Source organism: Rattus norvegicus, chromosome 17, assembly GCF_036323735.1.
Source record: "Rattus norvegicus strain BN/NHsdMcwi chromosome 17, GRCr8, whole genome shotgun sequence".
Taxonomy (NCBI): Eukaryota; Metazoa; Chordata; class Mammalia; order Rodentia; family Muridae; genus Rattus; species Rattus norvegicus.
The window spans coordinates 12,032,955-12,050,937 of record NC_086035.1 but is presented as its reverse complement, the minus strand read 5'-3'; the positions used below and the strand labels follow the sequence as shown (position 1 = coordinate 12,050,937).

At 47.0% G+C, this 17,983-nt stretch overlaps 1 protein-coding gene across 1 annotated transcript in view; it reads right to left on the bottom strand.

The window, feature by feature from the left end:
* Positions 1 to 17,983, bottom strand: part of Sptlc1 (serine palmitoyltransferase, long chain base subunit 1) — a 39,046-nt gene that overhangs the window by 17,297 nt on the left and 3,766 nt on the right. Inside the window, exons 4-7 of the mRNA NM_001108406.1 lie at positions 12,643 to 12,736; positions 12,117 to 12,189; positions 3,553 to 3,685; positions 423 to 552 (exon numbers count right to left, since the gene is read on the bottom strand). Of these exons, the coding sequence (NP_001101876.1) occupies positions 423 to 552; positions 3,553 to 3,685; positions 12,117 to 12,189; positions 12,643 to 12,736 (430 nt within the window). The remainder of the gene's footprint in view (positions 1 to 422; positions 553 to 3,552; positions 3,686 to 12,116; positions 12,190 to 12,642; positions 12,737 to 17,983) is intronic.

Here is a 17,983-nt window from a genome sequence, read left to right as displayed (position 1 = left end):
CCAATGATGCTTTAAACACATTACTCTGTGCTGCTCTCCAACGATGCCAGGGAGACATTATGTAATCACCACCTCGAGGGAGCCTCAAGGCACCAAGCACTCCCTCCTGAGGGAGCTTCAGGAGGCTAAGATGTGAGGACAGAAATAAGTCTATTATGAGTTTAATCCATGCACCCCATTACAGCCTTAGTGTGTTCTGCATCTCCTGAAGGGCAGGCTGCTGCTCTCCTCTTGGCCTCCTGGACTGCCTAAATGTGACAAGGCTCTCCAAGCAGAGATACATTTAATAGGCAGGAACACCCTTATTTAATATCCAAATGTGATCTGCAGACGAGTTTTCAATGACAAATTACCATTTCATCTATAATTTAGCTGCTTAGGAAGCACAAAGAGCTGTAGAATCTTCTTCAAAAGGATCGTACCTTTTGATCTTCAATCTCTTGTTCTTTTAGCAGTCGCTCCAGGTCAGCTACGTCATTGTGCTTGAATAACTTAATGTCACTGCGTGATGCCTGTAGTCCTTTCTGGATAGCAAAGCAGGCTGCACTGTCCCTGCAAGGAGGAGAGGCACCAAATTGGGGTTAAAGGGCCTTGTCAACATTCTCAGAAGAAGAATGCCTGCTTGTGTGAGTGCGCCAGCCTCCAACTGCTACCCGGAACACAGCCAACAGAAAGGTCTGAGCGCTCACACACCGATGTTTGCTCTTTACTCCACACATCCTGTCCACATGGCTACTTCTTAATCTCTCCTGAGATTAAGTGATCCTGACAACTCTAAACTTAGGGCCCATGCTGTGGATGGCATCTGAGCTTACTCACGTGCTCCTCTTTCTAAGAACCTTCGCAAGCACTAGTGAGTTCACCCCCAGTGGTGGCTCTGTCACCTGATGGCACCTCACTATATTCCACAAAGAAACACAGGCAGGCCAGCTGCAGGCAGAGCTTCTGGGTAACAAGCGCCTGAGCTCAGTCAAGCAGCACAGGGAACCTGGTCTAACCTCATTCGCCCACCCCAGCTGAGACGAGGGAAGGGCTTAGACTTTTGGCCTTTGAGGACATGAGGATGGCAGCCTGCACCTTCCCTGGGAGTGCACTCTACCCCACGTGGTAACACTGAGGCATGACATTTTGAGCTGGGGGTTGTCAGAAGTGACATCAAGGAAAATCAGAACAGTCATCATCACCCAGTGGCAATGAAGAAACTCTGACCTTGGGTACCAAGCTGAAGTAGGGACAACATAGTAGCCTCCTATGTTCTATTTCCCCAGTATCAGTGAGACCCAACCCAGTCAGATGGTACTGCAACACTGCATCTGCAAAGTTCATACTCCAGAAACACAACAGAGTTAGAAGGGGAAAATATCCCAGTGCTGTTAGTTGGGCCACACTTATAGCTTTCTTGGGGCACATGTAACCTGTGGGCATCAGTGAGACAAGCAGTATAGAGTGGAGTCGCCTAACAGGAGAAGGCCTAGGTTCCAAGTGAGCCTCACATCCATCATGTGTCAGCCATACCACAAGCTGACAGAGCCCAGGATGACCTAGGAGCAAACTCCAAGCAGCCGGAGATAAATGGGTCAATCAGCAGTTACCAGCACACCTGAAACAAGTCAGCTAAAACAGAAAACCTGAGCAAACAGAAGCTCCAGGGAGAACTCTATGGAGATAGCATTCTGAAAAATAAAATAGCCACGGAGACTACAGTGGAGCAGACAGAGGGAAAGGATCAGGGAACAGAAAGACATCACTGAAATGAGTCACTGCATGCCAGAGAGAAACAGCTGGGAAGAAGAGAGCAGAGCTCCAGGAGGCTATGACAAGTGGGCCGACATCTGTGTCAGTCGTCACAGAAGGGAACCACAGACTGACACAAAGAAGCTGGGTACAGCCCTAATACAAAGACGACTTAAACCCACAGGTGGACCGCTGGTAAACGCCATCATGCCAGCTGCACTGAGCATGGGTCATGAGCCCTCTTCTGCCTCAGCCAGTCCGGAGTAGGTGTGCTCTGGTGTGTGTGTCACCAGTGACGTGCAGGTTTGGGGCCTTGTGGCATCAGAGTTTGGCAGTGTTGCCAGCACAGGTATGGCATAGGAAGCAGAGTACATCTATGCACAATGATCATGCCACGTTGGACAGAATTCTGTAGTGCCTGACTGTATGCCAGTGACTTCCAGAACAAGCTTTCTGCCTATGACTGGGGCTTGTGAAAACTTACTAACCTTTCTAGGTACTTCAGATTCATGCCTACACAAACCACCATTTATGAATTTGACAAGAACTTGGGCTTGAATTGCCCTCTAGTGTTCAAAGACTGGCAATACAACAGATCACTTCCAGTAAACCTGGTCTTGGGTAGATATAAAATATCCTCCCTAGAGTGTACGTAGGGATTGGAGAGATGGTGCAGTGGATAGGGCTTGCTTACACGCATGAGGAGTGGAGTTTGGATTCCCAGATCCCATGTAAGTGTCCCCTGTAAGGAGAAGAGCTCCCCAGAGCAAATCAGCGAGCCAGACTAGCCCATCAGTGAGCTAGCTTATCCGAGAGCTCAGGGTCGGGTCTCACTGAGACCCCATCTCACGGAGTAAGGTAGAAGATGCTGATGTTTGGCTGACTCCAAACATCAACCTCAAGCTTCCACATACATGTGCACACATGGGGATGGGAGGGAGGAATGCAGGGGCAGCATCTCCTCCCTAGCTTATCTTCTTTTGTTCTGTGCTTACGTTTATGACGTGTAAGTTGCAGTCATTGAAAACAGCTTGCTAGAGTGAAAGGATGTTTTTGTAAACTTCACAGCAAATGCAAAGACACTAGCAACTGTTGACACCAGCCCCAGCCCCAGTTTCCCCTTGCAGTACACAGCACACCATGCATTCAGGGAATACACCTGAGTTTAGACGTGCCGTAGGCAGTCAGGAACACCCCCACCCGGTGGCTTCTATATCCCTTTAAAGAATATTTACTTTTTTTATTTGTATGGGTGACTGTGTGATCATATATGAACGTGTGCCTGGTATCCAAGTAAGCCAGAAGAGGGCATCAGCTATCCTGGCCTGGAGTTACAGACAGACGGTTATGAGCTGTGATATGGATGCTGAGAGCCATCTCGGGTCCTGAGCAACAGGGGCCAGGCCTCTTATGCACTGAGCCATTGCTCCTGCCCCAGCTCCTGTCCTTAATGAGCACTGAGGCAAGATCAGCAGAGACCTACAGACTAGGAAGGGTGGGTGATGAGGGGCACAGTAAGCAATGTGAGGCTGTGATCACGACTCAGCACATGACAGGGCCACAGAGCTGACTTGGAAGGAGACGGCTTGCCTCATTTGGACATCAACAAAAATAATCATGGTGCCGGGAGAGTGAGACCTGCACTGTCAAGCATCTTATGGGAGGGGGGCTTGACCGGGAAAAGCAAAAACAAAATCAAGAAGCCCAGAAGATTCCTTCTTTCTTTCAGCAGTTAACTTCCAACAAGGACCTGCTGACCCTGGAGCACAGTGCTGTTTCAGAGGGAATCTGGTCAGAAGTGTAGGTGAAGGCACTTACACAAAAACAATGTCCCCTCTCTTAGAGTACGCAGGAATCGCACTGGCTATGGTGGAGAAGCCATAGGAGTAAATGATAGCTTCTTCGGTCTTCATAAACTTTGCCAGGCGCTCTTCCAAATCCAGATGGACATCTATTTTCAGAAGAAAGGTTAAACGGTTAAACTGTCCTGCGATCCTTTCTCCTTTACTGACAAATGACACGAAGTACACAGTAGTTTAATTACTGCCCCTTCCACCTTACAGACAGAGTAGAACTTTAAAAAACATGTATTTATTTGCATGCGTGTGTGAGTGTGTGCGTGTGCGTCCATGTGTGGCAGTCAGAGGACAACCTGTGAGAATTAACTGTCTCCATCTAGTGTTTTAGTTCTGGGAGTCAAACTCATGTCTTCAGGTTTGGCGACAAGCTTATCTATGGAGCCATTTAACCAGCCCCTAAAATGGAATAAAACAAACAAACAAACAAACAAACAATGATAGCACCACCCCCCAAAAAAACCCCTAGAAAATGAAGATAATTTGGGTCTCAGAGTTCTAGTGAGTCACAAGAACTGAAAGCAGCTCCCTATCTCTAAGCATGGCAGAGGGAGACCCCAACTTAGCCATGGACTTCTTAAAAAGTGTTCCAGAAGCTGGTGTGAGCAACTGACCCCGCTGTGAAGGAGCAGGGGCAGAGCACGGAGCAGGGCAGGCAGCTTTGCCTCCTCACCTCTGCCACCAGGACCCCACTGACTTCCTTCCCTCACCCACTTCAACTTCCTCTGACACTTTACTGAGGCTCTGCCACTTACACGAGCAGCCTTTACAGTTGAGCAGAAAGAGCTTGACCTACTCTGCACCAGCGTGCTAGAACTCAAGAGGCCTCCTCTCCGACAGCCCTGGTTAGCACTCAGGTGCGGCAAGTGTAGACTGTGGAAATTCACACTCACAGTTCCAACAGAAATCAGGTCCTCGTGTAGAAGTACCCTAAGAATGCTGGTATAAATCCACAGAACCGCAGAGGGGAGGTATAAAGTAAGGGACTAAGGGGCACAGGAAAGGGAAACATAGTTATGGATGGCCAGGGTGGTGGAGGAGCTGGAACAGGAGGATCAAGTAAGGAGGAGGAGGGGAGAAGAGGATGAGGGAGGAACACAGGGAGAAACAGCTAAAATTAAGGGCCATTTGAAGAGTAGTACGAAAACTGTATGCAGTAGAAGCTTTCAAAGACATATATGCATATGAAGGTAATACAAATGAAATCTCTAAACAATTGGGGGTGGGTGGGTGGGGAACAGAGCTCCAGCTGGCCATCTCTTGTAACCAAGTGAAGCTTCCAGGACCGGATTACATTTAATGGAGTTGTTGGAACCCCAAACAACTCTGGCTGTTGCCAAGACTATAGGCTGCTCTCCACCAACTGCTGCAAGGCTCCACTGCCGACGAGAGCACACCGCTCACCCAACATGAGCAAGTCTAGCCGGGGTCTACACGGAGCCTCCATTCCCGAGTTCTAGCATCTTTGGCATACGAACTTACTCTTGCATGGTACCAAAAGAAAATGTCAACACCACGCTAGTCACAACCCTTTGACCTGCAATGCTGTCCTGCATGTAAGACGGCAGCACAGCCTGTGGGAAGAACCAAGCAATACTTGACTTGACTTAAGCCCCTCCCGCGTGATGGAACGCATACACAACACTGCTTCAAGGACCAAGAGCCATACCCATACATCAATACCTTGCTCACAGCCCACAGCAGAGGGACATATATAGAGACGCACGTGATTGATAGCTCTTCTTGCTGTCTACTTGACTACATCTGGAAGGAACTGGAATCCAAAACTGGAGGGCACACCGTGAGCTTATTTCAACTTGGTTTGAAGTGGGAGAATTCACTTCTAGTCTGGATCTTTGAGGTAGGAACACACATACTTTTGAACTGGATTTTGAGGGGGGAAGATGCACCTCGAATGTGGGCCACATCTTCTGCTAGAAGCCTGATGGACATGGACAAAGGAAGGTGCTGCTCACGGCCTGCTTGCCCTGGCCTTGCTAGCACATGTTCCTCACCGGCTTTAGACCTATTTCTTTGGGATTCCAGCATATACTGAAATGAAGACCAGCCGAGAAATCCAGCCTTGCGGACTGAGCAATTACTGAATTTTTGGATTTTCTTTCCACAGCCAGCCACTATTGGATTAGCTGGACTCCAGCTTGTAAGTCACCCCATAAATCCTCACAATATGTAACGCCCCCTACCCCTACTCTATAAGATCTATGACTCTAGAGAACCCTGATTAATATAACACACAGTAGACATCACAGAGAGGCGGAGTCTGATCCTCGTGCCCTTTCTTGGGCTTTTCCCCTATTGTTTGTCTTCCAACTCCAATGTGTTAGTTTTTGTTTCATCTTACTCTAGTCTGTCTTATTTTAATAATATCCCTCAGAAGTCTGTGGTTTCTCATGACAGACAGAAAGGGAGTTGATCTGGATAGGGGTGGGAACTATAATCAGGATATGAGAAAAAACTATTTTCAATAAAGGTGGGAAAGGGGGATGCTGTTATAACATATTTTAATCGTGAGCTGACATATTTAGTCACTCTAAACTCATGGTTTCTTGTAGCCTTTCAACTCAGTTTGAGCCATTAATTCATATCCAGGAGGAAGGGTAGCAGTCTCTGGGGACAGCTTACCACCAACTGGCTCATTAGAGTAACAAAGTCCCTTAGAACTGAGGCACTCTGAGGGAGCACTGGATCATAAACACTCCAGGGCTCATGCCTGAAGGAGTAGACCAGCTTCCCCACATGCTCTGTGCTGGAGAACTTCCAGCTCAGGGAGGCAAAGTGGCTCTAGTCCTGACCACTAACAGAGGCACTGAAGGCAGGGGAGTAGAGCAGATTCCAAAGCAGTGGAGGAGAGGAGTCAGGGTGTGTCAGCTGAGGAGACACTAAGTAATGGCAGGGCAAGGCTATTCCAAGGGACTACAGGGAGTGGCAATGGCCAATCCCAGATTATCTAGGTTCTTCAAAAGGTCCTAGAATTTGAGAAAAAGCAGCAGATTCCATTTTAAGCAAGCAGGGACACAGCATGCCTGTCCACACTCACTGGTCACAATGTCTATGGCTATGTCACGGTAAGGAACAGCATGTGCTTACCGAAAGGAATACACTGCCAATGGCCAGTCAAATCACAGCTAAACTTACCTCAACGGTAGATAAATATGGCCTCCAGACGACTAAGCTTAAGTTCTTCAGCACGTCCTACATCTATGACGTTAACACAGACAGAGCCTAAGGCAGGTGGCTGCCCAGAGAAATGTCACCAAAAGGCTTCAGGTAAAATGGCCAGAAAGGAAAGCAACAAGACTTTACAGCTGCTTCCTCCCCACGTTGCTAAGCACTGGTTAGTCTGAGGCACATCTTCCTCCCATTCTCCACTAGGGTCTGGAGCATTGTAGCCGGTGCCTCTCAGGTCCCTGCCTCTGGCCGGGAGTCTACTGTGCCCATCAGTAGAGCTGGCAGGTGCTTAGCCCAGGCTTCCAGATCACAGTGAACTGCTCTCCTTTGAGAGCTCCACTTCAGAATGCTATGCCGTTTGTCACTTAGGAAGCAGATACAACATGGTTACTAACACTGAAAGGGCTTCTCAGCTCTCAACTCCTGTCACTGGTGAGAAGCTGGACATACCAGGGCTTGTCTGATGGCCTTAGAGGAAGGCCTGTACCGATAGAAACTGTGTCAGAGCACGCTCACCACTGCGCTCACTGATGGACACTGAGGTGCAGGGGAGCAGGCTCACCACTGCACTCACTGATGGACACTCACATACAGCTAGCTGCAGTATGCTGGGCTGGAGAATCCGAGAGAGAAATCAACGACTCGCCTAGTCCTCACAGTTTCAGATGCTGTGGCCTTTCCTTCTATCTAACAACAGATTTTGGTTGGTGTCAGTCTTGCAGAACAGGTTCTGTGACGGTCAACATGGGCAAGTGCAGAACTTGTTCCTCTGGATGCTGGCTTGTGAGTGAGCACACTCCCATCCAAGGGAGAGGGCAGCAGGAAAAACTACCAGGTGCTGTTCTCTGCCTGCTGATGGCCCTGTCTTCTGTGTGTAGATCCACCCAGGCCAGTGAGGCTCCAACTACACATGGAGCACAGCTCAAGCACTACATTTTATAACTCGAATCAGCAGAAATGAGGCCGGTCCTAGGAAGTCTATGTCCCACACTCCCTAAAGCCACTGATGCTTCAGGATCCTCTAGACCTTTTCCGACCTCACTAGAACCTATGATAGGAGGCCGGCCCACTGAGATATCCAGAGCCCAGGCTGCAGCCTCCAGGAGGTTCAGGATGGGCAGCCACCACTGGGTTTACACCCACACAAGTCTGAAACTCTTTCACACCTCCCAATATCTCTTCTGACAAGCATGTAACAGCCACATCTTCCTCAAAGGGCCGCTGGGAGGACACATAATTTAACATCAATCAAACACTCAGAACAGTGCCCAGCTCTGAAAAGACTGTTCAATTAAACTAATATCCAGGAGAAAAGGTTTTTTTTTTTTTTTTTTTTTTTTTGGTTCTTTTTTTTCGGAGCTGGGGACCGAACCTAGGGACTTGTGCTTCCTAGGCAAGCGCTCTACCACTGAGCTAAATCCCCAGGAGAAAAGGTTTTACTTCAAAAAAGGAAAATCTGGTTATCCCGTATCTTTTCATGAAGTTACGTGAATGTGGTCATTACCGTTTGTTTTCTGTGGGCCATTTGTCCGGTTTCATGTACAAGGAAGCAGGAGCAAACCCTGTCGACTGGTTTCCAAAGGAGAGCCTAGGAAACAACCAACTCCACACAGCTCTGTAGACCAGGCTGGCCCGGGACTCAGAGATCTGCTTGCCCCTGCCTCTGCAACACTGGGATTAAAGGTGTGTTGCCACCTAGTTAATAAATACTATTGAAAGAAAACAAAAAACCCCTTAGCCACAGAGATGGCCTAGCAGCTAAAAGCACTTGCTACCAGGCCTGATGACCTGAATCTGGTTCCCAGAACCTACACGGTGGAGGGGCAGAGCTAAGTCCTGCAAACTGCCTTCTACCCTTCACAGGAACTGTGGCATATGCCCCTTCTCGTATATAAGCAAATAAGTGAAAATGTAAAGCTCCTGAGATACAGGAGACACTCACTCAGCTACCTGGGAGGCTGAGGCAGGAAGATCCCAAGCTAAGACCATCCTGGAGAACTTATGAGACCCTGACTCAAAACACACACCTACTCACTTTTTCCTATAAGTGAAACCGACAGTACTTACGTATTCAACTGCCGTGATGAATGTGTGGACCCTGTGACTCTTACTGAAATGCTTTGAGCTACGTGCCTGAGGACTGATCCCCACACCTAAAAACCATGATCTCATGACCAGGAGAAAAGCAGCAGTTCACCTAGGACTCTGAAGAACAGGTGTTATTGGCCCTCAGTGGCAGCCCAGCTTGCTACTCTCACACAAAAAGTGGGCACTTAAAGGCCACCACAGGAGGCTCACTGCTGGTTCTACACCATAATAAAATGGCCAGTGAGCCCGCTATACAGTGATGTCTTTTGACTCAGAGTAAGACCAAGAAGCCAGTGAGGACTACCTACAGTAGACCACTCCCAAGGCAGCAGAGGGTAGCACGGGTGGCTTCCATGTACCCAAACAGGGAAATGTTGGAATGAACAGGTACCAACACACCCTCCTGAACATCGTGGAGGGACACAAGGCTCTCAGCTCAAACCACACACAAGTGTGCGGGAAACATTCCAATCATGACTCTGTAGTGGCTTTTAAACCACAATTAACAACACATATCAGCGGTACAAATTAATAGCTTTGCTGTGTAGTGTCCACACATGACATGCATATTGTGTGCTGGCCACTATAGGAACTTGATATTCAGTTCTCTTGCCAGACTTCTGGGAGGAAGGCCAGGATACCCACACATTTTACATAGACGTTACCTTGGTCATTGCTCTACTGACTTTCTGTGACAGTAAATGGTCAAAAAGAATTAAAAACAAAACAAAACACTTATTTTGCATTCGTGCATGGGTACAGTACAGGTGTGCATGTGTCCTGATCAGAGGATGACCTAAGAGACTGAGTTCTCTCTTCCCTTTCCTGCTGAGCCATCTCACGGGCCTGGGAGGATGCTTTAACAAGGAGTTACTTCTCCTATAAGGGGTTTATGTTCATCATCTCCAAGTTAAGAGGGAGAGAACTTTGAAAACAGATGCCCAAATGTACACCAAGGAGGGAAGATCACAGGAAAAGCAACCTTTGTGGGCAGGGAGAGAAAGGCTAAGCCTTGAGCTATGGAGTTCAGGTCAACGGAGCAAGTACAGAGAAGAGGGTCCTCACCTCGGCCTCAGTGCAAAGGCGTCTGCAGCTCAGGGAGACAACTCAGAGGTCTGAGAGACTCAAGTAGTGCCTGATTTTACTGAATGCTAGAATCCCAAGGCAGGTCATTACACTTATTCAAATATCTGCTTCCAGAATGAGAGGGGAAACTCCCACCCAAACAAACAGAAACAAACCTGCTAGAAAACAGGGTAAGGACGAGTCTAGATTCCACATGCACACACAGAGGAAGCAGGCTGACAGGTGAGAAGGAAGGGACCTGCCAGTCCCATGACATGGCTACCCTGTTGTTGCACATGAGCCTGCAGCCCTGCTCAAGTGAGCCTTTGCTCACGCTTTTAGGACAGACGGAGTGACGGGTCTATAAGGTCGATTGCATATTTCTAAACCTGTATATTCACTCTATGCTTCTGGTGGCCATTCAGACACCAATTTAAACTCCTAATATACTTAATATGTGGGGCTGGGGTACAGCTCCCAGGTCAACCATATGCCCAGACCACACAGGTTATGGCTTTACCCTAGGGTCACAAAAACCCAAACACATCCATACCAACATTAAATCACAGTCTACCATCTACCAAAGCTATTTGCAATTGATACCTGCTTGGCCAAAAAAAGCCACTGTCTCCAGTGGAGTGTAACTTGTGTATCAATTACACTCCAGGGCATGGCTCATGCCCAGGTGTAGTTGGCAAACTCAAAAATGTTTTGGGGGAGTGGGATGGGCTTTTTTATTTGCTTTGCTTTTTGGTTTTTTTTTTTTTTTTTTTTGGTCTTCCTTTTCTTCTTTTTTTGAGAGAAAATGAACATGAAGTTGGGTGGGACCTGGGAGGAGTTGGGGGAGGGAACGTAATCAAAATATATTGTATAAAATTGTTTAAAGAAATTGAATAAGAAAGTAAAGAAAAATCAGAACACAGAAATGGAAGAAGTGCAAACGCATGGACATCATCTGCATGTGCCTAAGAGGAGTCCACAGCAGAGCTAATGAGAAATGGCTTTGTTTTAAGGCTGAGGTGAAGGCTTCGATAAGAGGTTCAGGTAGGAGAAGGCCTGGAGTCTGTACCTCATACTGTGTTACTCAGTGAGGAGCCTTAAGGGACCAAATATAGTGAGTGTCGTAAGGGAGAACGGGGCCAGTCTAACCACATTTTCACAGCTCTGGGGAAATCATCCTTAAAAGTCCCTCTTTTGATACAGCAGTGTGTCTTATCTGTCCTCCCAGATTAACTCTAAACAATAATCAAGGCCAAGGACAAATACAAGCTATGAGAGACTCTGAAGAAACCAGTGTCTGGGCTAGGGATGGTGATGACGCACGCACACCTTAGAGACAAAGAGACAAAGAAACGAGGAGGAAGGAAGGAAGGGAGGGAGGAAGGGAGGAGGAGGAAGAGGAAGAGAAGGAAGAGTAGGAGGAGAAATAGAAAGCAGCTTCTTTACTCCGGCAAATCCACAGAGAGCCTCGTAAATCAGATGACAGCCGACTACCCCGGTAAAAAGCGGCCTTTCTGTTTTCTAGTCCTATGCCAAAGAAACAAACCCCTACTAGTGAGAACTAGGCCAACCACTCTGCTAGCCTTAGACTAGTCTCCCACATCGTCTGGCAGTGGGAGTGTGTCTTAGCTCAGTTCTTTTTTCCTGCCACTTGAGCAGGAGCTCACACATAGACACTGGTGACCCTCCAGCCTCATTGTAGAAAGGAAAAAAAGTCACAACCTAGTAAATGTGTTCCCATTTTCTCCACGGTACTTGCTGCTCAGGGCTCTTTGCCAGCCTTGCCTTAGGCTCAGATGTGGCCTGCTGCTACTTCTTGCCAGTGGACAGTGGGAAAGAGAGGTGGGAACGCACTGTTGCCTGCCCTTTTGTTTCACAGCACCATGACATTAGACATGGATCCCTCATGACTACAAAGAGTGAGCCCCCAGCAGTTGGACCTTTCATCAACAACAGGCATGCACCCCCGAAAGTCTGTTCCCAGCACCATGTGTTGGAACGCCTGCAGTAGAGCCCACTGCAGCCCATCCTCTGGCTCCTACAGCTCTGCTCTCTACAGTCCCACCATGCTCTCAACAGGACTAAATGAAAAGTGCACATACACAGCTTGACTGTTCAGAATGCTTCCCAAGAGCTTCACATTTCAACAGATCCCTCAAGGGAGTCTGAGAAAAATGCACTTACCAAATGTGCCATAAAACCCTCTGGGACCACAGGTACCCACGCCGTACTTCTTTAATGATGCAAAAGCCGCAGCCTGTATGGAAGCAAACTTGCCAATGATTTCCTGTGCGCGGTGCAGATGACCCTCCCTATTCTTGGTCCCACATGGCTCCTCCTCCCTGCTCCCACTTTCCTAGGGTTTAGGAAACATGAGGAAGCCTGAAGGACCAGAGAAGTGACATTTGCCTACTTCTGAAAGTCTACTGACTGCCAGGATTTTCTAGAGATGCCTGCTAGCCCTGATCCTAACAGGAGCTGGGACAACTTCTCGGATGTTCTCTGACTTCTACTTAGCTCTGGTGTCCTAGGTTCTCTGGTCGTCACCCACACTGAGCCCACCAGACACTTCTGTCCTGCATGGTCCAAGTCCGGATTTGATTCTGTCTGACACAGTGATACACCATCCCCCTCTGATAACCCGCCCGTCTTTGTGTCGTTTCTTCAGCTAGCAGTGTCTTGACCCACTTCAGCATTACATGCTACTCACCTTAACCCGAGGGTTGGCCAGCAACCCGAGGAAATTAAAGGAGGCAAAGTTGACACACTCTTTTCCGTTCACCACGATGTTATGGGTTGGAGGGCTGGGGGAAGACAGGGAGAGTTTATTTCAGCACCCATCTGGGCTCATGATAGCAGGCACAGCAAGACTATGGAGCCATCGTTCCCTATCTATTTGCTGTCCACCCCTCTCCTTTGTGCTTTCTGATGAGTTAGAGAATGGTAGTTAAGAGTCAGACATCTTCCCACTGGTTCTGTTCTTTAATATGATCCCTTACAACTACACAGAGGAAAAAAGTGGGGGACTGTGGGAAAGACAGCAGGTGACTGGGGTTTGGTTCTTGGCATAGATGTGGTTGTTCCCACTGTTTCTATTCTAGTACCAGATTTGATGCCCTCTTCTGGCCCTCACGGGGACTGCACACACGTGGTGCTTATACATACCCAACACATACATACGAGTAAATTAAGAATAAATGTAAAATTTATTTTTAAAGGAGATAAATGAATGATAAATCTTTGATTTTTAAAACTTAAAAGGAGAAGTAGCTAAATAAAATGTCTAAACTTATAATAAAACAATAATTGAAGAAATACAAAGTGATCAAGATCAAAGGCAAGAATAGGCAAAGTGAGTTAAAGTGATCTTAAAGTGTTCTAAAATGTTGTCTATAGCAGCACACTGAAAGCACAATTCATTTCTTAGTTAATGGTTAATGCTGAGATGAATGGCTCCTTTATGCCCTCTCACCCCTTAAAAAGTGGCCAGCTATACGAGAGCCAAATGTAAGCACAGCTGAGGTGGGAGACAGGATCTCAGAAAACAGATGTCAAGTCTTTTGCTGATGTAAGGAAATACACACCACACCACACCACACCACACCACACCACACCACACCACACCACACCAGACAGATGCTATCAAACTCTTGTCCAAGTGAAGAAAAGGACTGTGCCCAGAATTGTGGCTTCAGTTACACTGCTGCCTGGCTGTCTATGGAGAGTACACTGCACTCAGAGACACTATTTTAAGCAGATCTGGCAACTCAGGAGGAAAGAGGCTCACAATTCTGGAAAGCTAGACAAGAGACAGATATGAACTAAATCATATAAAATGGAGGAAGACTGAGGATTTGGGAGGCAGATGCAGGAGGAGCGCAGTGAACCGGAGGTTAGCCTGGTCTACATTGTGATTTCCAGGCTAGCTAAGACTAAATAGAGAGACCCTGTATTAAGAAAAGAAAAGAAAAGACCCCAGAAAAATATAAAAGAGCACAAAGGGACAGAGAGTAGGAAAAGAGTCAAAAGGGCGGTGAGCAGAAGTTCTGAAAGTAGAGTGGGGTAGGAAACAAAACAGACACACATGGTGGGTAGATGAGGGAGGGAGGGAAGGAGGGAGGGAGGGAGGGAGTCAGTCCTGTCTACTCTCTTCCACTCTTCAGTTGAGCAGACACAAAGTATCTGAGGTGAAATATCTGAGCAACAATGAATGCAGTGGATCCAAGTCACCGGAAATAAAGCAAATGGCTGCTTTCTTATAAAGTTTCTAGAAGATACCCGTCATCACACCCAGCACTATAAAACATGACATTTTCTTTTCATTTTGGAATAGGGCCTGACTTTGTAGCTCAAGATGGTCTTAAACTTACTGTCTAGCCCAGACTGCCCTTGAGCTCCTGAGCCTCCCTGCCTTCTAGTGCTATGACTAATCACGGCTGTGCCGCCCCGCCCCACCCCGAGACACTGTGGCTTAGGATAGTCAGTGGGAGTGGGATACTTGTAAAAAGGTAAAAGCCACAAGCTCAGCAAGGACACAAGAAACCTTCAGAAAGGAACAGACTTTGCAAAAACAAGGCAATGAATCAGAAACCACTAAAAAGACAGTTCAAGGAAAGCAATGTCCTTGTTTTTAAAAAGAAAAAAAAAAACATTAAAAAAAAATCAAAGTGAAAAGTTAGGAATGCTCAGGTATCAAAAGCAAGTATTACAGCTGGTGAGATGGCTCAGTGGTCAAGGTGCTTACCATGAAGCCTGCTGACCTGAATTCAATCCCTCGAACTCACTCCTGAAAGCTGTCCTCTGACCTCCACAGGTATGCAGCAGTCATACATGCACGTGCACAAACACACACTTAAAAAAATAAACAAACTGCTCAAAAGTGTCAGTCTCTCTCCAGCACACATTAAAGCACAGGCTGCAGCTGGACAGAACTTAGGAAGGATGAAGCTTTCTAAAGCAATGGAACTCACGGGACAAAGCCATCGGGAGCGGAGAGGCCGCTGCAGAACTGTGCCTTTCCCAGTGAGTGGTGCATTTAGAGACCATCCCAGGCCACTCACACAGAGACCGTCCCAGGCCATGCACAGCGCTCTCTTATGGAAGAAGTAAACACAGTGTCTTTCAAAACCTACACAATTCTGAATGCCTGCTCCTAAGGTATCAGAAAAAAGACTGAATCATTATTAGAGAAAAGTAAACACATATAAATTGAGTGTTCAACTAAATCAGTGAATCTCAGAAAGGCACAAAGGCAAATCCCAAGTGTGACTCGATTTTAAAAACACAGAAATGGGAACGGCAGTAGACAAATCTCAGCATGGATATCTAAATTCTTAAGCCAAGATCAGGAGTTCCTCATGAAATAAGGCACTGTGGACAACTCGTAGGTAACAAGGCAGACAATGAAGGCATTCTCCTTAAGAACAGAACCAAAGCTGCTTATTTCTTACCGCTCGCTTAGCTTATCACAAAAGGTCACACTGTGTGTAGTGGGACTGTGTGTAGAGGTCAGTTACATTAACAAGAGCACACCTGCAAGGCCTGGGTCACATCACATACGGACTCCAGCCTCATGAAACTACTGAACCAACGTGGGAAGCATATGCAAAGTGTAATAAAATACAAATGTGCAACACTAAGAAAATATTAAGGAAGGAATGTATGATGTTCATCTGAAAGGATTGTTCAGTGTTTGAAAAGCGACCACAATTAGGGTTTCCAAGGAAATCTCATGTAATGACATGGAAGGGGAAGGCTATGCATGGCTCGATGGGTTTACAAACAGGCCGGAAGGTCCCTCACAGGAAGGTTAACATCTCGGGCTCAGCGCTGGGGCAGGGAGGCAGAGACCAATGGGATCTGGCATGCTGACAACTGTGTATCTACTCACAAGCTATCAGGTCATGTATCAGTTTTTCTATTGACAAAGTTGAGAAACCATACACAAAGGTGACTATGGAATGTAAAAGAGACAGGGGTTGGACACACTGATGGCTGTCATAGCAAAGATGGCCCCAAAGGGACCAAGCTTCATGTCACAAAACGTACCACTTTGCATGACTTCTTTCATATGAAATACCTAAAATGGCCTGCTCAGTAGAGAAGGGAGATAAACACTGTTAGGGCTGGGGAGCAGGGAGGGAGGCGGGGAGGGATGAAAGGTTCTAGAATTAAGATAGTGGTGACAGTGGCATACCTACGTTAACACAGTGAAAACTACCAATTTAATTTTAATTGAGATTTTAAAAGAATCAATTTTGTGCTCTGTGGATAGCGCAGTAAGGCATGTTTTAACAGAAAAAACTAAAGTAGCACTTTCCTGTCACCTCAGTACTAAAGCAACAGGTGTTATGTGAACTGCAGTTAAGACTCAGTGTAGCAATCAAAACATCAGTCCAGGCAGGGTCAAAGTTCAGCTAGCAGATACAAGGCCTGGGCTCCATTCTTAGCACCACAAAAGCAAGTAAACCCCATGGGTTAGGCCACAGAGGTGGATGAGCGGTGATGGACTTGCGGGCTCTATTGTGAAGACAGAGCTTGGACCCTAGCATCCATGCTGAGTGGCTTACAAATGTCTGCAACTTTAGCTCCAAGGGGCCCAACACTCTTCTGGCCTCCAAAGGCACCCACACATGTTTGCATACACACGTTTGCATATTCTCTCTCTCTCTCTCTCTCTCTCTCTCTCTCTCTCTCTCTCTCTCTCACACACACACACACACACACACACACACACACACACACACACACCTAAAACAACTTAAAACCAATGTGCTGCCTCCTCCTAGTTCTCCACCGCTGAGCTATAATCCCAGTCCATTTACTATTAGCAGTGTGTTTTCAAGCTTCCTTTGAAGACGGCTGCTTTGAACTCACTCTATAGCCCAGGGAGGGCTTGAGCATGAGATCCTGAAGAGCTGGGATTCCTATGCCCCCAGGCCTGACCTGATCTCTTGGTCTTAATAAAAATTGTTGAAAAAAATGAGTGGAGGGTGAGGGTCAGCAGAGTGTACATGTGTGAAATAAACACATTTAAAGATAAGCATGAGACATGTTCCAGATCCTCAGGAGTCTGTCTGCCTGTCTGTCCTCTAATAACATAGAGGAGAAGAGTAAAGAGAGGCTTACAATAGCTGTGCTGGGTTTTGCGCAGGCAGGAGAATCGCTGGTCAGGCAGCCTAGTCAAAAACCAATGGCAGCTTTACATTCAGTGAGACACTGTCTTGAGGGAATAAGGCAAAGAGTGGTGGAGAAAGACATTAGGCCACGGGCCTACAAACATTTGCATATGTGCCCACATTTAGATGTATGTACCTGCCTATACACTTGGGGGGGGGGGGACAGACAGACAGACAGGGACAGACAGGCCAATATAGGAGAGAGATCAATTTTTCAAGCCAACAGACAAGATTACAAGGAAGTTCTGAGTGGCAGGACTGGAGAAGGACAGAAGGTTCTAGAAAAAAAAGAAAAGAAAACCCTACTGGCTAACACGAGTGAACAGAGGAGAGGAACAGTCCTGGAGAAAGATGTACATGAACTGCAGACTGCCACAGAGAACCAACAAGTAAACCAAGGACACTGTGCAGGAGAGAGAGAACATGGCCGCACAGCACCAGCCTCTACGATGGCCAGAGTCAGAATTAGCAGGGAACAGGGGAACAGGGCTGGGCATGCAGCATCAGGGATCCTGCTGCAGGTTCCCTGGGTGCTGAGACAAAGTTGAGGGCCACCGCAAGCTGTACCTGCTCTAGCCTACCTGTCCCTAATCGGTACAAGGACCTGACCTGATAGAGAATGCTGTGGTCGGGTAGCACGAGCACTGGTGTATTTATAGCCAGTATTTAGTCCCACCACCAGTCATAAAATAAAACTCAGAACAAGGGGGAACCAAGAAACAAGAGTACAAGTTAGGGGAAGAAAAATTTGCTTTTTAAAGAAAACAAAAAGATAAGTCCAAATTAGAGTTTAAAAGATTTCCCAGACCATCCCTGGAAAATTTTGAAAAGTATAGTGGTTACTCAAAGCAACCTGTTCATTTAACAGGGATA